Raw genomic sequence first — 23,398 nt, forward strand, 5'->3', positions numbered from 1 at the left:
CATTCACATCAGTCCCTAACCCTCAAGGGGGGTACAATCTAAGGTCCCTAACTCACATTCATACATACACATACTAGGGACAATTTAGACAGGAGCCAATTAGCCTACCAGCATGTCTTTGGAGTGTGGGAGGAAACCGGAGTACCCAGAGGAAACCCACGCAGGCACAGGGAGAACATGCAAACTCCAGGCAGGTGGTGCTGTGGTTGGGATTTGAACCAGTGACCCCAGTACTGCCAGGCGGAAGTGCTAACCATTTAGCCACTGTGCTGCCCATTAAGCATGATCCACAATTGGATCTAAGGTGGGGGGGGGGGGAGACACCGTGCCGCCTGCTCTATGAAACTGATTGCTGACTATAGAGCCACCGCATCATTTTCACTTTGAAGCCGGAAGCCAGTTGAACAAATGGAGTACAAGCTGATGGCTGCTATTGTCCAAAGAGCTGAAAGTGGAACTACACTGTGTCTGAGCACTACAAACCAAAAACACTATTTGAATTCATTTTTAATATTCAAAGCAAGCTCCCCCATCCATCCATGTCTCCATGCTTTATTCAGAAATCACTTCTTAAAAAACACACTCTAGCATTCCTGGTCATGGCCATCTTGAGTAAGGGCAGATGGTTCATGCCGCATTTGCTTCCTGGAATCCATCTGCCCTTAGCGCAGGCATGCAGAAAGGTGTGCTTAGCTGATAAAACCCCTCCCTCCCCTCCTGAAGACTCCTGGGATGTATGACGTCATTTGTCTAGACCAGGGGTGGGCAACTGTGGCCCTCCAGCTGTTGGCGAACTACAAGTTCCATCATGCCTCTGCCTTTGGGAGTCATGTTTGTAGCTGTCAGTTTTGCAATGCCTCATGGGACTTGTAGTTCTACCCACCCCTGGTCCAGACATTAAAACCAGGGAATAACTGAAGAAATGTAAAAGAAGAAAGTTTAAATCAAGTAAATACGATCTGTTTACTAATGCTAGCATAAGGATTAGAAATAGTCAGTTCTGATGGAGGGAATGACGTTCTGCTTGAACTAGTTATAGGAGCGCAAAGTATGTAACTATAAACTGCTTCCTTTATTTGCTGCCTTTTTGGTTTGCTAAAAATGCCATTGAATAAGATTGCTCGATAAGTGGAAAAAAAAATACCCGATGCACTTCCAATATATAATTCTATAATATATGAATCCTATATTAGTAATTCCTTGCACCAACACCCCCCTTCCCCCCAATATTATGGAGCAGGAGATGTGTTCTCTAGACCTGATCTACCTCTTGTTCCAGGGTGACAATCCTATTCCTCCATAAATATAGTACAGTTAGCCCTGGTTCACATATATGTGGGCCACATTTTGCATGGGCACGAGAGCCCATTCGTTTGAATAGACTCCCGTGCCCCAGGACACGCAGGGAAGAAGTCCTTGCACTTCCCCACATGAGAACCTATATTAGTAGTTCCTAACCCCAGAAACCACTAAACAGCTCATCCACTCCCTCATCATATCACGACTCGACTACTGCAACTCCCTCCTCACTGGCCTGCCTCGCCGCTGGCTATCCCCGCTTCAGTCCATCCTGAATACGGCTGCCAGACTCATTCACCTTTCCAACCGCTCCATCTCCGCCACCCCCCTCTGCCAATCCATCCACTGGCTTCCGATTGCGCAACGGATCAAATTCAAAATCCTAACACTGACGTACAAAGCTGTCCACCATACTGCCCCGAACTACATCACTGACCTAATATCCAAGTACCGCCCAACACGCACACTCCGCTCCTCACAAGACCTCCTTCTCTCTAGTTCCCTGGTCTCCTCCTCCCATGCCCGCCTCCAGGACTTCTCCAGGGTGTCACCCATCCTCTGGAACTCCCTGCCCAAACCCATCAGATTATCACCTACTCTCCTCTCCTTTAGGCGCACCCTGAAATCCCATCTCTTCAGGGAAGCCTACCCCACCCCCTGCTAACTTGCCGACCTCCTCCACTCTTCCTACCACTCCATCCCCCACAGCTATCTCCTCCTGTGCCACCATCCCCTCCCTCCTAGATTGTAAGCTCCAAGGAGCAGGGCCCTCGATCCCCTTATGTTTTGCATTGTATTGGTATTGTTCTGTCACATGTTCTGTCCCCCATTGTAATGTACAGCGCTGAGCGAACTATTGGCGCTTTATAAATACTGTATAATAATTCCCTGCACCAACATCCCCCCCCCCCCCCCATTTTTTTTGGAGCAGGAGTTGTGTTCTCTAGACCTGATCTACCTCTTGTTCAAGGGTGACAATCCTATTCCTCCATAAATGCAGTACAGTTACCCCTGGTTCACCTATATGTAGGCCGCATTTTGTGGCCACGTTCCCAGTGCGGTTGCGTTTTCCAGTGTGGGCAGTGTGCCATTAGAACTAATGGCACCCGCCAGCGAGTCCACATTCCTCTGTGCAGGTGGTGTGGATGCATGGCTTTTCGTACGAATCCGCAGCGGCACCACCCGCACAGATATAAACCTAGCCTTAGTGAGCATTGCCCCTCTAGGCGAGTAAGTGAAAGGAAGTGGCAGGATCACCAGGTGAAAATAAAGGAAAACAACCCTGAACAAAGAAAACAAATGCAGCCACCACACCGGAGGATTGGTAAGCTGCAATATATTGCATTTTTGTTTGGGGATTTAGATACATTTTAATTTGTTTTGCATTGTTCCACAGGGAACCAGTTCGAAGGAGAGTACTTGACAAACGGTCAGACGAGTTCAAAAAAGAAGGCAAAATTTACAGGTTAAGAACGCAAGACGATGAAGATGAAAACAACACGTGGAATGGAAATTCTACCCAACAGATGTAATAAAGGAGTAATATAGTAGATGTTTATTTAGACTTTTATTTGAGCCACTGTCCAGCGATTGGGGGTCCTCTTTTAAGCACCGTCATATGGCCATTTAATACATAGCGATATGCATGAATTAGGATCCTTTAACTCTTTTAATTAAGGTTTGGTACTTACAGACGCCGCTCACTATAATATATGCTTCTATGATTAAAAATCATTTTTGTTTTTGTTTTTTTTGGATAATCGCTGAGTTCCGCGGGACTTTTCTCTGAGCCTTTATATCTTTATATTCAGCAGACGCGGTCACCATTGTGGTTTTTTTTTTTTTTTGCAAGAATATAATGTGTTTATTAATCCTAAACTCGATACTACATAACTTATTTATATCGATTGGTTTTCTTTATCACTTCCGCAAGACCTCAGTCGTTTCTCATAGTTTTACATCATCCGTTTTCAAACATTGCCAATAAACGTTTTTCAACAAATTGTGTCTTGGAGTTCGAAAGTAAATTGTTACTTCATTTTACTAAGATTTACCTGTACTGTGTGGTTTGTTTGTTTTTTGGCCAGACATTCAGTACACTTCTACCGTAGTAAATTTTGAATAAAATAGATTAAAACCATAATATTGCACTCCCATGGTTCCAATACACACACCGGCCACTTTATTAGGTACACCTGTTAGATTGCTTGGTAACACAAATTGCTAATCAGCCAATCACACGGCAGCAACTCGATGCATTTAGGCATCTAGACCTGGTGAGGACGACTTGCTGAAGTTCAAACTGAGCATCAGAATGGGGAAGAAAGGGGATTTAAGTGACTTTGAGCGTGGTGTGGTTGTTGGTGCCAGCCGGGCTAGTCTGAATATTTTAAAAACTGCCGATCTACTGGGATTTTCACGCACAGTTATCTCTAGGGAAATTGAGACTTATCTGACCAGGCCACGTTTTTCCAGTCTTCTGTTGTCCAATTTTGGTGAGCCTGTGTGAATTGCAGCCTCTGTTTCCTGATGTTAGACAGGAGTGGCACCCGGAGTGGTTTTCTGCTGCTGTAGCCCATCTACTTCAAGCTTCGATGTGTTGTGCGTTCAGAGATGGTATTCTGCATACCTTGGTTGTAATGAGCGGGTATTTGACTTACTGTTGTCTTTCTATCACTTTGAACCAGTCTGCCCGTTGTCTGACATCAACAAGGCATTTTTGTTCACACAACAGCCACTCACTGGATATTTTCTCTTTTTCGGACCATTCTCTGTAAACTCTGGAGATGGTTGTGCTTGAAAATCCCAGTAGATTGGCAGTTTTTGAAATACTCAGACCAGCCTGTCTGGCACCAACAACCATGCCATGTTGAAAGTCACTTAAATGCCCTTTCTTCCCCCATTCTGATGATCAGCTTGCACTTCAGCAAGTCTTCACCACGTCTAGATGCCTAATTGCATTGAGTTTGCTCCATGTGATTGGCTGATTAGCAATTGGTGTTGTCAAGCAATTGAACAGGTGTACCTATTAAAGTGACCGGAGAGTGTATGCAGCCATAACTGTAGACTATACGTAACTATGGTGTAGCCACCCTTCACCAACACATCTAGATTGCCTGAAACTCAACTGGATGTCACGTGCCGGGGTGTATTTAGGTTTTGTGATACCCTAGGCAACACACAAATCGTCTTTCTCCACGGACACTGACCAACAACCCCCTTCCCCCTTCCGTGGAGAGAGCCAGACATTGACCAACAGCAACCCACCTGTGAGAGCCTTCTAATTCCCATCCCCCCCCTGAGAGAGACACCCATCTACACAGCTCTGGACATCCCCAGGAATGAGAGTCCGGCTCTAAATACACAGTCAAGCAGCCCACAGCCTCTCTCAGATCCCACCTGGGTTCCCATGGCACTCAGGTCCCTTCTTCCATCTCTTCTGGGGGGAGGTGCTGCCCCCCTGAAAAATGCTGCCCTAGGCAAGTGCCTTGTTTGTTTTGTGGTAAATACGCCCCTGGTCATGTGTGCAGCCCATGCAGCTTCCTCCAACTGTCCCTTGGGTGGGTGGGGGGCTGTTATTGGAAAGTTGTGGGGTTTTTTTTGCCTTAATGCAGAGAATGTATTAAGGTAGAAAACCTTTTGCCTTTTAGCACCACTTTACTCTCCAGGTCCCAACAATGACATCAGATGACATTTGCATTCACTGCGCAGGCATCAATTGCTCACATAAGTGACCACTGTTGTCATTTTTAGATTTTTTTTTATCGATTGCAAACCTGTGCAAAAGTCACCATCGTGCTAATTTGTGCCCTCAACCTGATGTACAGCAAATCTAAACCAGGAACAAAATTGGGAGTACTGGAGCTTTTTGGTCACAAAGTGTGAAAAAAGAAAGCAAATGCAGCCACATCTATTTCCTTATTGTAACTAAGTAATCTTGGGGTTAATGCCCTTCCTGTCCTAGGGTGACAACTGTACTGAGTAGCTTTTTCGCCTCAGGAAAAGGATTGTGTTAGAAATACATAACATCTTCCTCTTGTCTCCATAACAGGAGGAGGTGTTTTGTAGTACGCTTTCACAATGGTATGACTAACAGACCAAAAGGGGAACAAATAAGAAAAATGTATTGTTATGCTACATTCACACCAGTGCTTAGGGCCAGTGCTAATAGGTAGCGGCAAGGATTCTTGCTGTGGCTACCAGCAGCCTCTGGCCGCCAATCACTATGCCAGTAGCTGTGCAAATTGCCACAAATAGGTGCAGCTGCCAGTAACCTGTCATTATAGTGATTGGGGTCAGTGGCTGCACCTACCCCCCTGAGAGCCCCAGCAGGACTTGCTGCCACAGTTTACACCAGTCCTGATCGCCGGTGTGAATGTAGCCTTAGAGTTTACATACACTTCACTGAGAATGCATCCTGTCAGTTCTATAGACACTGATGACATCACAGAATGCATCTGTCCGTTCTATAGACACTGATGACATCACAGAGAATGCATCCCTTCCGTTCTTTAGACACTGATGACATCATTGAGAAGGCAGCCTATACATTCATTAGAAACAGGTGACTTCACTGAGAATGCATCCTGTCGGTTCTTTAGACACTGATGACATCACTGAAAATGCATCCCATCCATTCTTTAGACACTGATGACATCACTGAGAATGCATACCTTCCATTCTTTAGACACTGATGACATCACTGAGAATGTATCTCGTCCATTCTTTAAACCCTAATGACATCACTGAGAATGCATCCCGTCCGTTCTTTAGACACTGATAACATCACTGAGAAGGCAGCCTTTACATTCACTAGAAACAGGTGACTTCACTGAGAATTCAGCCTATCAACTTACTAGAGACCAGTGACATCACTGAGAATGCATCCCGTCCTTTCTTTAGACACTGATGACATCACTGAGAATGCATCCCGTCCTTTCTTTAGACACTGATGACAACACTGAGAATGCATCCCTTCCATTCTTTAGACACTGATGACATCACTGAGAATGCATCCCGTCTGTTCTATAGACAGTGATGACATCACTGAGAAGGCAGCCTATACATTCACTAGAAACAGATGACTTCACTGAGAATTCAGCCTATCAACTTACTAGAGACCAGTGACATCACTGAGAATGCATCCTGTCCATTCTTTAGACACTGATGACATCACTGAGAATGCATCCCGTCCTTTTTTAGACACTGATGACATCACTGAGAATGCATCCTGTCCGTTCTTTAGACACTGATGACATCACTGAGAAGGCAGCCTTTACATTCACTAGAAACAGGTGACTTCACTGAGAATTCAGTCTATCAACTTACTAGAGACCAGTGACATCGCTAAGCATGCATCCAGTCGGTTCTTTAGCCACTGATGACATCACTGAGAATGCATCCCGTCCGTTCTTTAGACCCTAATGACATCACTGAGAATGCATCCCGTCCGTTCTTTAGACACTGATGACATCACTGAGAATGCATCCCGTCTGTTCTATAGACAGTGATGACATCACTGAGAAGGCAGCCTATACATTCACTAGAAACAGGTGACTTCACTGAGAATTCAGCCTATCAACTTACTAGAGACCAGTGACATCACTGAGAATGCATCCTGTCCATTCTTTAGACACTGATGACATCACTGAGAATGCATCCCGTCCTTTCTTTAGACACTGATGACATCACTGAGAATGCATCCCGTCCTTTCTTTAGACACTGATGACATCACTGAGAATGCATCCCTTCCATTCTTTAGACACTGATGACATCACTGAGAATGCATCCTGTCCGTTCTTTAGACACTGATGACATCACTGAGAAGGCAGCCTTTACATTCACTAGAAATGCAGACTATACATTCACAGGAAACAGGTGACTTCACTGAGAATTCAGCCTATCCACTTGCTAGAGACCAGTGACATCACTGAGAATGTAGCCTATGCAATCATTAGAGACCTAAATATACAGAAATCCCCCTGCGCTCCACAGAACCTAGTGAGTTAGCTGCTATCACCTATTCTCTATACCGCAAGATATGTAAAACAAAAATAATATAAGTGGTGAAGCGCTCAACTTAGATAATCAAAAACTAGTGCAATATCCCCATATATAAATATCCCTAGTGGTATGATGATACAGAAATGATAACTCTTAAGCTATACAGATATGCAAAATAATAATAATGAAAAAACTAGTGCAATATCCTCATATATGCATAATATATCCCTGGTGATATAGTGATAAACAACTAATATCTCTTAAACTGTGCAAAAGTGATACTAAAATACAATTAATTATACCAATTTAAATAAAATATTAATTACAATAAATTAAATAGTGATGCCACACTGTGCAAAATTATAGAAAAGTGTTCAAATAATGTCACTCCATGCTACAATAGTGCTCTTCGTGAAAATCTTGACGTGACTCCCCTCAATAGCAGAAATGCCCCCTCACCTTCCACATTCGACCCTTGCGGGTCACAGAGCTTTAAATATATATATCTGTCTGCCAGATATTAATCTCCTCCACTGCCTCCACCGACCTTGATCCTCCTCCAGGCAGTAAGTAACACTCCAATTACTCCCCTCATACAACGAATTCTGCCAGATAATATCCTCCTCCACTGCCACCACCGACCAAGATCCTCCTCCAGGCAGTAAGTAATACTCCAATACCCCTCACACAATGGACTCAGACACAGAGCGCATATGGAAAACAAAAGCTGAAGAATCCACGTGATCGTGGCGCAACGCGTCGACGTAGGGGTGACGTGGTTCCGGGTTCGGACGCCATCTTTGGACACCTGTATACACCCATAGCATATGGGAAACTGCTTCTCGTTTTTTGAGGACATGTGAGTGTAATGTTTCACTATATCATTCTAGTTCATTAAACAGTGTTGCACTATGGAGGTTTGCTTTTGTTTTCCATATGCGCTCTGTGTCTGAGTCCATTGTGTGAGGGGTATTGGAGTATTACTTACTGCCTGGAGGAGGATCTTGGTCGGTGGTGGCAGTGGAGGAGGATATTATCTGGCAGAATTCGTTGTATGAGGGGAGTAATTGGAGTGTTACTTACTGCCTGGAGGAGGATCAAGGTCGGTGGAGGCAGTGGAGGAGATTAATATCTGGCAGAGAGATATATATATTTAAAGCTCTGTGACCCGCAAGGGTCGAATGTGGAAGGTGAGGGGGCATTTCTGCTATTGAGGGGAGTCACGTCAAGATTTTCACGAAGAGCACTATTGTAGCATGGAGTGACATTATTTGAACACTTTTCTATAATTTTGCACAGTGTGGCATCACTATTTAATTTATTGTAATTAATATTTTATTTAAATTGGTATAATTAATTGTATTTTAGTATCACTTTTGCACAGTTTAAGAGATATTAGTTGTTTATCACTATATCACCAGGGATATATTATGTATATATGAGGATATTGCACTATTTTTTTCATTATTATTATTTTGCATATCTGTATAGCTTAAGAGTTATCATTTCTGTATCATCATACCACTAGGGATATTTATATATGGGGATATTGCACTAGTTTTTGATTATCTAAGTTGAGCGCTTCACCACTTATATTATTTTTATAATCATTAGAGACCGTTGACACTGCAGAGAATGTAGCCTATGCAATCATTAAAGACCGTTGACACTGCAGAGAATGTAGCCTGTGCAATCATTAAAGACCGTTGACACTGCAGAGAATGTAGCCTGTGCAATCATTAGAGACCATTGACACTGCAGAGAATGTAGCCTAGGCAAACATTAGAGACCGATGACACTGCAGAGAATGTAGCCTATGCAATCATTAGAGACTGTTGACACTGCAGAGAATGTAGCCTATGCAATCATTAGAGACCGTTGACACTGCAGAGAATGTAGCCTATGCAATCATTAGAGACCGTTGACACTGCAGAGAATGTAGCCTATGCACTCACTAGAGACCGTTGACACTGCAGAGAATGTAGCCTATGCAATCACTAGAGACCGTTGACACTGCAGAGAATGTAGCCTATGCAATCACTAGAGACCGTTGACACTGCAGAGAATGTAGCCTATGCAATCACTAGAGACCGATGACACTGCAGAGAATGTAGCCTATGCATTCACTAGAGACCGATGACACTGCAGAGAATGTAGCCTATGCATTCACTAGAGACCGTTGACACTGCAGAGAATGTAGCCTATATACTCACTAGAGACCGTTGACACTGCAGAGAATGTAGCCTATGCAATCATTAGAGACCGTTGACACTGCAGAGAATGTAGCCTATGCAATCATTAGAGACCGTTGACACTGCAGAGAATGTAGCCAATCATTAGAGACTGATGACACCACTACAAATGCAGACATTCATCAGAGATGGATGGTATCACTTCCACCGCAGGCTGTCCATTAAATAGAGACCAGTGCCATCACTGAAAAGACAGCGAATCCATTTACTGGGGGGTGGGGACATTAATAGCAATGCTGCTTATCACCTAAAAACAAATGATCTTATTGGCTGTGTTTTTTGAAAGATGCTTTTATTGTTAATAATGTTATCCAAAGCGTATTAGCGCAGTGTGTGTAACCTATCAGAGCTGTACAGTGACATTCCCTTACCTCTACAGATTCTCATTAGAAAGAATTGTTTGTACAAAATGAACGATTTAATTTATTCCATAATTGGTTCCATTCAGGTAGTTCTTACAATGTACAGAAACAATTAACCCTTCAATTCACTGCATTGCCAGTATCTGCATCCTAAAATAATTCAGCCAACTTTAATTTCTTCTTCAACTTGCTGTACATCACTATAAACACAATAATGCCCAAAATGGAGGTAAGTACCAGGGCAAACTCCACGTACAGAGCAATCATGGCATCTTCTGTAGAGATTTCCAGTCCCAGGAAACTGACCCTGATGGATTCTGGAGTCATAGGGGTCTCACGGGTCACATGGGTCTCACGGGTCTCCGTGGTCAGATCTGGTCTAGGTGTTGTGACTATGGGAGGAAAGAAACAACTGGATCACAAAAGAGATCTTAAGAAATATGAAGTCGATAGATGGATCTTGTTATGTTTACACTTAAAATGAACCTATACTGTAATCATACCGAAGACTGTCTGTACCTACCTTCCATGTGCTCCATGCCCTTACAGCCCAAATACCCAATGTTTCCTAGTGTGAAACGTGGAACGTACACTCACTGACCACTTTATAAGGTCCACCTGTTCAATTGCTTGGTAACACAAAATGTTAGCCAATCATATGGCAGCAACTCAATGCAATTTGGCATCTAGATGTGATGAAGACGACTTACTGAAGTTCAAATCAAGCGTCTGAATGGGGAAGAAAGGGGATTTAAGTGACTTTGAACGTAGCATGGTTTTTGGTGCCAGATGGGCTGGTCCAAGTATTTCAAAAACTGCTGATCTACTGGGATTTTCACACATAACTATCTCTAGGGTTTACAGAGAATGGTCCGAAAAAGAGAAAATATTCAGTGAGCGGCTGTTGTGTGGACAAAAATGCCTTGTTGATGTCACAGGAGAATGGGCGGACTGGTTGGAGATGATAGAAAGGCAACAGTAAGTCAAATACCCACTTGTTAAAACCAAGGTATGCAGAATAACATCTCTGAATGCACAACACGTCAAACTTTGAAGCAGATGGGCTACAGCAGCAGAAGATTACACTGGGTAGCAAGGTGTACCTAATAAAGTGGCCAGAGAGTGTATGACAGTCAGCAACATTCCCCCACTCAGTGGGTCACCCTGTCAGCCCCTATGTCACCACAGGATTTAGAAGTGACCAGGGAGTCAGCAGAAGGAACCACTGAGCATGGAGAGAGAACCAAAAATGCTCACTCCTCGTGTTGGCTTCTGATGCTTCTTGAGATGTTTTTACTTCAATGGAGCAGTTAGGGGTGGACTGACCATTCGGGCACTCAGGCACTGCCCGAGGGCCCAGGGTCAGTAGGGGGCCCCATGAGATGCCCCTGGTACCTTTCATAGGCTTTTTTGGGTGTAGTATGAGTGTGGGCGAGGACACAGGGGCCCCATGATCCTCTATTGCCCGGGGGCCCCATGAGTTGTCACTCCGCCCCTGGGAGCAGTGTTCGAAGGCATGACAGATGGGAGAGGTAAATATCCCCTCTCTTCTTTAAAGTGTTCCATTTAAAGAGGCAATAAAGTTTCTTCAAAGCAGAACTTCATCCAAAGGGGAAAGCTTCACTCTTCTTTTTCCTCCCTACCTCCTCATCCACATTTGGATTTCATTTTTTTTTTATGGGGGGGAGCGGGTACCAGGTTTTGATAGGTACCTATTGTGACTTCCAGTCAGATCACCGTGGCGGATCTCCTGGAAGTTCTCCTCCCCCTCCCTGCCTGCCCTCGACCTTCTGGGGCATGTCACAGGTTCCAGAAGGCTGAGGGACCATTCACAAAGCGCAGTGTGGCTCGTTCATGTGCAGTGGGAAGCCGGCTGTGAAACACCAAGGAGTCACACCTGGCTGCCCATAGTTAACATGCTGCTGGCACTGGAGACCCGAAGACCTGTGACCAGGTGAGGACAGAGCTGGATCCTTGAACAGGCGAGTCTCTGTTTGTTAAAGGTGAAGTATGTGTTTTTTTTTAAATCATACCTAGCTGGATGCAGCATTGATCCAAAGCTGCATCTGTCCCCTGCCGGTTTTAAGGCTGCATGCACACTTGAGCGTTTTGTAGCTTGAATCTCCAAAAAAGCTCAAACGTAAAAAAAAAATCTATTGTTCTCTGTGGTGCCTGTTCGCACCTGTTGACGCGAACAAGCACCGTAGAGAACAATTGATTTTTTTAAAGTTTTTGGAGCTTCAAGCTATAAAACGTTCAAGGGTGAGAACTGAGTGATCAAACACCGCCAATTGCTCAGTTCTCTCTGTCACTCTGAGCAGAGAACAGTGACTGTCAGTCACCAGTGTCCAGGGGCGTCCATAGGGTTGGTGTCACCCAGTGCGATAACACTTGGTGACACCCCCTCCGATGATCCCCACAGAATGGATCCGACCTGTGGATTGAGCATAATGGATCGGACTCCGATCCATTACGCTTAATCCACAGATCCGATCCATCCTGCGGGGATTGTTGGCTTGCTTTACAACTTACCTTTTCCTGGAGTGGGTCTGGTGTCACCCCGTATAGGTTGCATGCTGACGATCCCCGCGGGGTGACACTGGACCCGCTCAAAGAAAAGATAAGTTGTAAAGCAAGCCGACAATCCCCGCAGGATGGATCGGATCTGCGGATTGGGGAGCATAATGGATTGGAGTCCGATCCATTATGCTCAATACGCAGATCCCATCCATCCTGCGGGGATCATCAGCTTGCTTTACAACTTACCTTTTCTTTGAGCGGGTCCAGTGTCACCCCGTATAGGTTGCATGCTGAATATACCCACAGGATGGATCGGATCTGCGTATTGAGCATAATGGATCGAACTCCAATCCATTATGCTCCCCAATCCGCAGATCCGATCCATCCTGCGGGGATTGTCGGCTTGCTTTACAACTTACCTTTTCGTGGAGCGGGTCTGGTGTCACCCCGTGTGATAGGTATCACCCGGTGCGGCGTGCACCCCCCACACCTGTTTAGGGTCGCTACTGCTGGTGTCTGCTCTGTTCCCCCCAGCGTTTACTGGAGTTCTGGGCTGTGGAGGGGGCAGGAGCGGCTGATTCGCGCTCTCAGTGGTATGCTGAGAGACTGAGCCAGGTGCCAGTCCAGGCTCCTGAGTGGATTCTGACCATATAGTCAGGAACTTTCCCCAGCCTGGACCGGTTGAGCGACGTCAGCTGACAGCAGACTTTAGCTTGCTGTCGGCTGAATACGGGTTACAGGAGTGCAGAATGAACTGCATTCCTGTGATCCGCAGGGGAAGTACAGCCAAAAGAGCTTTTACAGTTTTTGTAGCCGCAGGCTTTTCCTTTTGCAGAATTTTCTGAAGCTCCTCTTTAAGTGGCTCTTGCTAAACTTGGCGTTATGGTTGTTACCACAATATCGTGATATCAGGTGGAATTTTCTTGTTCTACTTGTGCAATACTTAATGCAGTGTTTCTCAACCTTTTTTCAGTTAAGGCACCCATTAAAATTATGGACAGTCCCGAGGCACCCATTAAAATTATGGATAGTCCCAAGGCACCCATTAAAATTATGGATAGTCCCAAGGCATCCTTTAAAATTATGGACAGTCCCAAGGCACCCTTTAAAATTATGGACAGTCCCAAGGCACCCTTAAAAATTATGGACAGTCCCAAGGCACCCATTAAAATTATGGACAGTCCCAAGGCACCCTTTAAAATTATGGATAGTCTCAAGGCACCCTTTAAAATTATGGACAGTCCCAAGGCACCCTTAAAAATGATGGACAGTCCCAAGGCACCCATTAAAATTATGGATAGTACCAAGGCACCCTTTAAAATTATGGACAGTCCCAAGGTACCCTTTAAAATTATGGACAGTCCCAAGGCACCCTTTAAAATTATGGACAGTCCCAAGGCATCCATTAAAATTATGGACAGTCCCAAGGTACCCATTAAAATTATGGACAGTCCCAAGGTACCCTTTAAAATTATGGACAGTCTTCTGAGGCACCCCATTCTAAAATGAGCTAATGTGACCTCAGCGTTGATGGAGAGGGGCAGGGGAGGGTCAAACTAGGATGCATGTAGGCAACTGACATCCTCCTTATCAAATGATGATGTCATTGGTTGTCAGGAAACCAGCGGCTAGAAGGTCCTAATGGTGCACAATGAAAACCTGTGGCTTTGTGTAACTAAAAGGCAGGCTTGTTCCACCCGCTGGCTTGTATACAAGTTTTGGGCAATTTGTAGACATTTTGGCAAGGCACCCCTGAAGAAACCTCAAGGCACCCCCGGGTGCCTGGGCACCCTGGTTTAGAAAGACTGGCTTAATGTTTTATAATGCTGTAATAGAACGTTGCAAATTTCTTGTGTACTCACAAGGCAAAGAGCATGTAACTAGAACACTTGCAGTCCAGTAACCAGAACATCAGGGTTTGGAGGAAAGGAAACCTTGAAGGTAGTGTTCCTTCTCTGTGTAGTTTCTGTGGCTCACCTGTAGGTTCCTGCTCCGGCTCTAGACATGGATGATTGCTGTTCGGGTCTGGGAATCCATTACACTGGATGAGTTTTCTGTAATACTTGGTAGACTCCTTTGGGATGCGCGTCAGATTTGGATCGCTGTAATTGGTGTAATACAAACCGAACCTTTCTGCGTAACCTGTTGCCCACTCAAAATTATCCATAAGGCACCATGCAGTATAACCGCGGATGTCCACCCCATCATGCTTGACCGCTGTGGAGAAATAACAAAAAGGTCATGTTTAAGAAATGACGCATATTTTTGAGGGTATTGGAAAGCTTTAACCCTTTCTACACCCTTTACTGCAGACTTGAAAAAAATGCCATACATGCAATTCTATAAAAGATAAAGCCTGATTTGCAAACAGCTGATGTGTACTAATGTGCAAAAAAAGTACATTCAGAAATAATGATTGATTCTATAATGTACAACCAGGTGAGTCAAAGGTACACACACACAGGGACAGACTGACCATTTGGAAACTCAGGCACTGCCCGAGGGCCCGGGGTCAGTAGGGGGCCCCATGAGATGCCGCTGGTACCTTTTTCATAGGCTTTTTTGAGTTTGGGCAAGGACACAGGGGCCCCATGATCCCCTATTGCCCGGGGGGCCCCATGAGTTGTAAGTCTGCCCCTGCACACACAGCTATAGTTACCATAAAACCTGTGACTGGGGTGGTGTAGGTGGAGGGGGGAGCACCAAAGCACATAAATTACAGTTTGGGATTACATTTTGTTTTGTCTGACCTGGACACTTATAGGTAAATTTGCCAGCTTAACCGTTTTTTCCGACCGCCCTATAGCAGAACTACTGCTACAGGGCAGCAGGGCTGTGCAAAATCACGTATATATACATGATTTTGCATTTCATGATTTTGGGGGCACACGCACGCTGTCCTATCCGCGCTGACATCGGCGGCTACAGCTGTCGATCACAGGGTCCCAGCCAGTGATTCCCCGCCGGCACCTGGTGATCACTGACAGGGGAGAGGTCTGTATGTAAACAACACAGATCTCTCCCATGTCAGCACCAACCTGCTGCTTTTTATTGCTCCGTATAGCAGAGCAATACAAAGCAGCATGTTTCCCTAGTAAAACACACACAGTTATCCCTTTGATCACCCCAGATGTTAACCCCTTCCCGCCCAGTGTCATTAGTACAGTGTCAGCGCTTTTTATTGTATTACTGTCACTGGGGATGTCAGTGGCAGTTAGTCAGTTCCCCGCAGGGGCGGACTGACAATTTGAAAACTCGGGCACTGCCCAAGGGCCCGGGGTCAGTAGGGGGCCCCATGAGATGCCCCTTGTACCTTTTTAAAAGGCTTTTTTGAGTTTGGGCAAGGACACAGGGGCCCAGGGGCGGACTGACCATTCGAGCACTCGGGCACTGCCCGAGGGCCCGGGGTCAGTAGGGGGCCCCATGAGATGCCCCTGGTAACTTTCATTGGCTTTTTCATAGGCTTTTTTTGGGTGTGGGCAAGGACACAGGGGCCCCATGATCCCTTATTGCCCGGGAGCCCCATGAGTTGTCAGTCCGCCCCTGCAGGGGCCCCATGATCCCCTATTGCCTGGGGGGCCCCATGAGTTGTCAGTCCACCCCTGGTTCCCCCCCAGTGTCAGAATGCCCTCCGCAGTCCCACTATAAGTTGCTGATCACCGCCATTACTTGTACAAAACATTTTTTTTTAAAATTCCAATATATATTTGTAAACGCTATAACTTTCACGTAAACCAATTAACATAAATGTATTGAGAGGTTTTTTTTTTAGCAAAGACATGGAGCAGAATACATTTTGGCCTAAATTTATGGCAACATTTGATTTTTTTAATTTTTTTTACTGGACAAGTTTTATAGTAAAAAGTCAAAAATATTTTTGTTCTTTTTCAAAATTGTCGGGTTTTTTGTTTATAGTGCAAAATATACAAAATGCAGAGGCGAACAAATACCACCGAAATAAAGCTGTATTTGTGGGAAAAAAGACATAAATTTCATTTGGGTGCAGAATTGCATGACCGCGCAATTGTCAGTTAAAGTAACGCAGCACCGTATCACAAAAAATTGCCTGGTCAGGAAGGGGGGTAAATCCACTGGAGGGCAAGTGATTAAATAAAGAAAGTCCCCCCCACCCGAGAACGTTTGAATCAGATTTGGTCCACTTGGTGGCACTACACCTCTGGGTCAGATACTGTAGTCAGTGCTGCCCTGCTTTTTTGGTGGAAACCTCAAATGTATTACCCATGTAGGTGATTCAATGTCTTGAGGTCACTCCTTCATTTCAGCCTCATCTACCTTACAGGGTTATAGGGTGAGTATTGCTGCTTGCTGGGTCTGCGTCCAACCATGTTCTCTTGGATTTGTGAACTTGTTCTATATTGGTGTATTGTATATATTTCTTCTGAAGAGTGGCTGGATTACCGGATATTCGTTCACTCAGGATCAGGGGCGGACTGACAACTCATGGGGCCCCCGGGCAAGGGCCCGGGTCAGTAGGGGGCCCCATGAGATGCCCCTGGTACCTTTTTCATAGGCTTTTTTGAGTTTGGGCAAGGACACAGGGGCCCCATGATCCCCTATTGCCCGGGGGGCTCCATGAGTTGTCAGTCCGCCCCTGTGTACAACCATCTCTAGGGTTTACAGTGAATGGTCCAAAAAAGAAAAAAATACCCAGTGAGCGGCAGTTGTGTGGACGAAAATGCTTTGTTGATGTCAGAGGAGAATGGGCAGACATGTTGCTGCGACATTCAGATGGTAAGGTATACACTGTTCAAAAAAAATGAAAGGAACACTTTTTAATCAGAGTATAGCATCAATTCAACTAAACTCCTGGGATATTGATCTGGTCAGTAAGTAGCAGAGGGGGTTGTTAATCAGTTTCAGCTGCTTTGGTGTTAATGAAATAACAACAGGTGCACTAGATGGGCAACAATGAGACGACCCCCAAAACAGGAATGGTTTTACAGGTGGAGGCCACTGACATTTTTTTCCCTACTCATCTTTTCTGACTGTTTTGCATTTGGCTAGGGTCAGTGTCACTACTGGTTGCATGAGGCGATACCTGGACCCTGAATGAAAAAACCCCTGCGCTTAGATGACCCTAATAATAAAAAGCTGCTAGCACCTACTAAGTACCAGTGTAACATAAACCAAAAAACTATAAAATTGGTGCAGCGCTACTAATAAAATACATACGGAGCAAATAAACCAACATAAGTGAATGAACCCCCTTTAGTGACAGCATAAATCAATCACTGGTGTCAAAATGCAATTGACACGCACTTAACAAGTGACTACGGGGTGAAAAAAAGTCCAATATGAGCACACAGGTGAGGAACTCTTCACACGTGGATGTGTCATACGTGCCACAGGAATCCCAAAACAATCTGAGTGCCCCCTCACCTCCTTGAAATGACCTCAAGGGCCAACCAGCTTTCCAAAGATAGTCAGGCAATCTCCTGTTGATCCCTTCAGTATGACCGGAATGATGGTAACTTTAACCAGACCTCTTCCACCGCTCTACCGACACCACTATCTTCCACTCAGAGACATAACCAAACAGGCTCCATAGTGCAATATATCCAATTTATTTAAATAAAAACATAAATACCCACTTACATGTAGGCAAACGATCATGCACAGTAATCGGCAGTCCTCCTGACATGCGGCTTCATGGAGTCCCAATATGGCGCGGACGCCGGAAGTGACGTCACCGCGTCCCGGAATAAACAATGAACGTACCAACTCGTTACGTCACGAATATCACGTGACTTCATCAGGGATGAAGTCACGTGATATTCGTGACGTAACGCGTTGGTACGTTCATTGTTTATTCCGGGACGCGGTGACGTCACTTCCGGCGTCCGCGCCATATTGGGACTCCATGAAGCCGCATGTCAGGAGGACTGCCGATTACTGTGCATGATCGTTTGCCTACATGTAAGTGGGTATTTATGTTTTTATTTAAATAAATTGGATATATTGCACTATGGAGCCTGTTTGGTTATGTCTCTGAGTGGAAGATAGTGGTGTCGGTAGAGCGGTGGAAGAGGTCTGGTTAAAGTTACCATCATTCCGGTCATACTGAAGGGATCAACAGGAGATTGCCTGACTATCTTTGGAAAGCTGGTTGGCCCTTGAGGTCATTTCAAGGAGGTGAGGGGGCACTCAGATTGTTTTGGGATTCCTGTGGCACGTATGACACATCCACGTGTGAAGAGTTCCTCACCTGTGTGCTCATATTGGACTTTTTTTCACCCCGTAGTCACTTGTTAAGTGCGTGTCAATTGCATTTTGACACCAGTGATTGATTTATGCTGTCACTAAAGGGGGTTCATTCACTTATGTTGGTTTATTTGCTCCGTATGTATTTTATTAGTAGCGCTGCACCAATTTTATAGTTTTTTGATACCTGGACCCTACAGAGGTTGCACAGGCAGTCCAACTCCTCCAGGATGGCACATAAATACGTGCCATTGCCAGAAGGTTTGTTCTCCCAGCACAGTCTCAAGAGTATGGAGGAGATTCCAGGAGACAGGCAGTTACTCTAGGAGAGCTGGACAGGGCTGTAGAATGTCCTTAACCCATCAGCAGGACCGGTATCTGCTCCTTTGTGCAAAGAGGAACAGGATGAGCACTGCCAGAGCCCTACAAAATGCCCTCCAGCAGGCCACTGGTGTGAATGTCCTGACCAAGCAATCAGAAACAGACTTCGTGAGGGTGACCTGTGGGCCTGAAATCCTCTAGTGGGCTCTGTGCTCACTGCCCGGCACCATAGAGCTGGATTGGCATTTGCCATTGAACAGCAGAATTGGCAGGTCCACCACTGGTGCCCTGTGCTTTTCCCAGATGAGAGCAGGTTCACCCTGAGCACATGTGACAGACGTGAAAGGGTCTGGAGAAGCCGTGGGGAATGTTATGCTGCCTGTAACATCATTCAACATGAGTGTTTTGGTGGTGGGTCAATGATGGCCTGGGGAGGTATATCCATGGAGGGACACACAGACCTCTACAGGTTAGACAATGGCACCCTAACTGCCACTAGGTATCAGGATGAAATCCTTGGACCCATTGTCAGACCCTACGCTGGTGCAGTGGGTCCTGGGTTCCTCCTGGTGCAGTGGGTCCTGTGTTCCTCCTGGTGCAGTGGGTCCTGTGTTCCTCCTGGTGCAGTGGGTCCTGGGTTCCTCCTGGTGCAGTGGGTCCTGGGTTCCTCCTGGTGCAGTGGGTCCTGGGTTCTTCCTGGTGCAGTGGGTCCTGGGTTCTTCCTGGTGCACGACAATACCCAGCCTCATGTGGTGAGAGTATGCAGGCAGTTCCTAGAGGATGAAGGAATTGGTACCACTGAATGGCTCCCATGCTCGCCTGACCTAGCCAGTCTCCAGACCTTAATCCGATTGAAAATCTGTGGAGGGAGCTGAAAGTTCGAGTTGCCAAACGTCAGCCACCAAACCTTAATGACTTGGAGAGGATCTGCCAAGAGGAGTGGGACAAAATCCCTCCTGAGATGTGTGCAAACCTGGTGGCCAACTACAGGAAACGTCTGACCTCTGTGATTGCCAACAAGGGATTTGCCACCAAGTATTAAGTCATGTTTTGTGAAGGGGATCAAATACTTATTTGCCTCATGAACATGCAGATCAGGGCATAATTTGTTAGACATGCATTGCTTTTGAATTTTTTGTTACTATTCTGTCTCTCAGTGTTACAATACACCTACCATTCGATTTTTAGACTGATCATTTCTTTGTGAGTGGGCAAACATTCAAAATCAGCAGCAATGATCAAATACTTATTTCCTTCACTGTATATATGTAAAGCGTTGCGTAAATTGACGGAACTATATAAGTGCCTGAAATAAATAAATAAAAATGCTGGGAAGTCTACTTTACTCGTACCTTTAAGAGCCTCATTGATATAAAGCCTGTAGTAGTGATCCCGCCATTTGTCATTTAGGTTTGTCCCACGTTCAGAGATTCCATTCTCCGTCACATAAATAGGGGGGTTGTTGCATTGTTCCTTTATCCAATTCAGAATCCTCCGAAAGCCGAAAGGAGTCACTTTGAGCCAAATAGAGCCGGAACCAAGCCAGCTGCGGTCAGTCACAGTTGCCACTCCCCTAGGACAAGACATCTCAGTATCATTTATTGACTTTTTCAGCAAACATGCTTACAAAACGCAGCATATACACCAGGGGCGGACTGAGAACTCATGGGGCCCCCGGGCAATAGAGGATCATGGGGCCCCTGTGTCCTTGCCCAAACTCAAAAAAGCCTATGAAAAAGGTACCAGGGGCATCTCATGGGGCCCCCCACTGACCCCGGGCCCTTAGGCAGTGCCCGAATTTCCAAATGGTCAGTCCGCCCCTGATATACACAGTATCACCTATGGATCCTTGTTTAAAACTAAACAAAAAAAATACAGATAAAATACATATATGCAAGCTTTTTTTTACCTGCCAAATGATTCAAATGTCTGCCATCCAGATATGAGATTTACATACCTCTTCCACATAGCTTAGGCCTGGCTGGCAGGGCAGCAGATCTGATGTTTTTTAAGTGATTTTAAGTAAGGTTCATGTACACGGGACATTTGGAAAACACTTCTGAACGATGGAAACTGACTGCTGGAAAACGTAGGTTAAAAAAAGTCTGTTTAGCCACGTTTGCATACCGCGTTTATGTGCGTTTGCGTTTAGAAGCGTTTTTTAAAGATAACCTCAGGATACCTTCCCAAATGCCCAGAATGCACTGAAAAACAGTAAATAATTAACTATTTGAGACATTTTGATAGAAATAGAGAGAGCAGAAGCAGAGAGAGCAGTATGTGTTGAGATGACCTGTCTTTTCTGGCTGTATTCACTATGGATCCCATCATGAGTATAATGCGGCACGTTCTACCATTTCTTCCTTCACGCCAAACCTGGAACTGACTGCGCTGGGGTACTGGGTCCATTTGAATACATGGAAAACGCTTTGCATGCATTTCTGATGATGAAAAAAGGCTCTGGACAGCATCTGGACATGGAACAGTTAAAAAATGCTTCTAAACACAAACGCTTATAAACGTGGTTAGCCGCGTTTACAAGCATTTGGCGTTTGAAATGCTGATAAAATCTACTCCTGAAAGCAAGTTTGGTGCGTTCAAAAAAACGACTGTAAACTCAACTGCCTGTAAACGAAGATGTGTACAAGGAAAACATTAGGGAGAGTTCAGGGGCTGCTGAAAAAAAGGCAGAAAAGCTCTTGAATGTCAGTTTATCAGCTGCAGTGTACAGGAGGCCTAACACTTAAAGGTCTCCTCCCATCCCCCACTTATGACTATACAATGAAAGAGAGAAGCAGCAGACTGATGAGTTCCACTCTGTGTCACTTTGCTTGCTTCTTCCATCAGCATGCTCCTTGTTAGCATATGAGCACTGCAACACAACTGACTGGGTCCAAGTGTTGCTTCTCCCTCTCCCAGTCTGAGCTCAGCTGTACAGGGACTACAAGAGGCTGATACCAAGTCAATGTCAGGTACTCAAGCCGTGTGCATTTAAAAAACGAAATGTAATATATGTAATGTATCCACTTGCCTGGAGTTCAGCTTTAAAGTGGTCATAAACTCAAAAGGTTTACTTTCACACTGAGGAGTTTTTGAAGCATTTTTGCGTGTAACCTCCCTGGCGATATTCCCGAGTGTAGCTCGGGGTAAAGTTTCAGCACCACAAGCGATAACCCTGAGCTACACTCAGGCTTAACATGCGGCGTTGCTCCGGCATCTGTTCTTCTCTTACCTTGTCCTGCGCTCCCGCGATGTCCCTCCTGCAGTGTCCGGCCAATGCCAGCATCTGTCTTCTGGGTTCCGTCCCTGGCGAGTGTCAGGACGTACGGGGACGGAGCGGTGGGAAATTTGAAAATGACAAAAAGTGACATTCACTAAAATCACTAAAATCACATAGTATAACATTCCTGTATCAAACCATTTCACATACATTTTGTCCCGAGTGCTTTGTCCGGCGCCCTGTCTGCATTTTTACTGTTCTTTCTGCCTGGAAACTGAGAAACGTCCATGGCGTCCAAAAAGTGTCCCTTTAGGTCAAAAGCGGTTTTAGACCAGCTAGAGAACAGCGATAGTAAATCAGACACTGAAAACGATTCTGCGACTTTGCTCAGTGATATGCGAACTTGGCGCTATATTTCAAATTTCAGCGTTTTTGGTTTGATTATATTATTGAATTAAATGTATTATTATTTTATTATTATTTTTTTATGATTATTTATTAAATTATAATTTATGATTTTGTGTTTCAAATTTTAACATACCCAGGATGTTTACTAGACTATTCGGACAGATTTCAGTGAGTTTTTCCTGAAATTGACAGGCCTACAATAAAAAAACTACGTTTCCATGCAAAAAAAATGTACCGCTTTGAGCACAGAAATATGGACATAATCAGACCGCTAGGGAGGTTACGGCATTTTTATCTTTGAATACATGTGAGTGTAACACTGTTTATCAATAATAAATACTGATAGTATGTACTGCACCATGGGAGTTTTTCTTGTTCTTTTTAAGATGGATATATGAGACCTCCATTGCTTTTAAAGGGATCGATCCCTAGCTCTGATCTGACAGTCAATGGCACTTTTAAGATGTCTGATTGCTACCATATGGCTATGGATTAAGAAAGTGGAAAATCTTCCTGTCTATTCATTATCAAAGCGCATTTTCATGTGCTCTAAGGTGAGAGTTCAGTGAGCACGGAGGTGGCACCGTTTTGTGATTTTGCATATTCTCACTTGATGGGCTTTGGGACATTAATATAAGAAGAAACCACAAGATTTACTGAAGAATTGTTATTTTATCAAAATTGTTTAATCTCACAGTATATGATCTAAATTTGGGAATTTTATTTAGTTACGCTTTTTTGTACAGCAGCGCAGCATCACTTGTTTGTTTAATAGCAATATATTAGATGCG

The 23,398-nt window shown here is 44.8% G+C and overlaps 2 protein-coding genes across 2 annotated transcripts in view; one reads left to right on the plus strand and one right to left on the minus strand.

The window, feature by feature from the left end:
• The window catches only part of UBXN4 (UBX domain protein 4), a 37,967-nt gene extending 34,666 nt beyond the window's left edge, over positions 1-3,301 (plus strand). Inside the window, exon 11 of the mRNA XM_089664774.1 lies at positions 2,696-3,301. Within this exon, the coding sequence (XP_089520900.1) occupies positions 2,696-2,831 (136 nt within the window). The 3' untranslated portion in view covers positions 2,832-3,301. The remainder of the gene's footprint in view (positions 1-2,695) is intronic.
• A 6,649-nt stretch (positions 3,302-9,950) lies between these two features.
• LOC149432951 (lactase/phlorizin hydrolase-like) overlaps positions 9,951-23,398 on the minus strand; it is an 84,136-nt gene continuing 70,688 nt past the window's right edge. Inside the window, exons 15-17 of the mRNA XM_089664775.1 lie at positions 20,332-20,552; positions 14,414-14,653; positions 9,951-10,308 (exon numbers count right to left, since the gene is read on the minus strand). Of these exons, the coding sequence (XP_089520901.1) occupies positions 10,067-10,308; positions 14,414-14,653; positions 20,332-20,552 (703 nt within the window). The 3' untranslated portion in view covers positions 9,951-10,066. The remainder of the gene's footprint in view (positions 10,309-14,413; positions 14,654-20,331; positions 20,553-23,398) is intronic.

Source organism: Staurois parvus, unplaced genomic scaffold (genome assembly GCF_062004578.1).
Source record: "Staurois parvus isolate SC_StPar_1 unplaced genomic scaffold, SC_StPar_1.0 ptg002034l, whole genome shotgun sequence".
Classification (NCBI taxonomy): Eukaryota; Metazoa; Chordata; class Amphibia; order Anura; family Ranidae; genus Staurois; species Staurois parvus.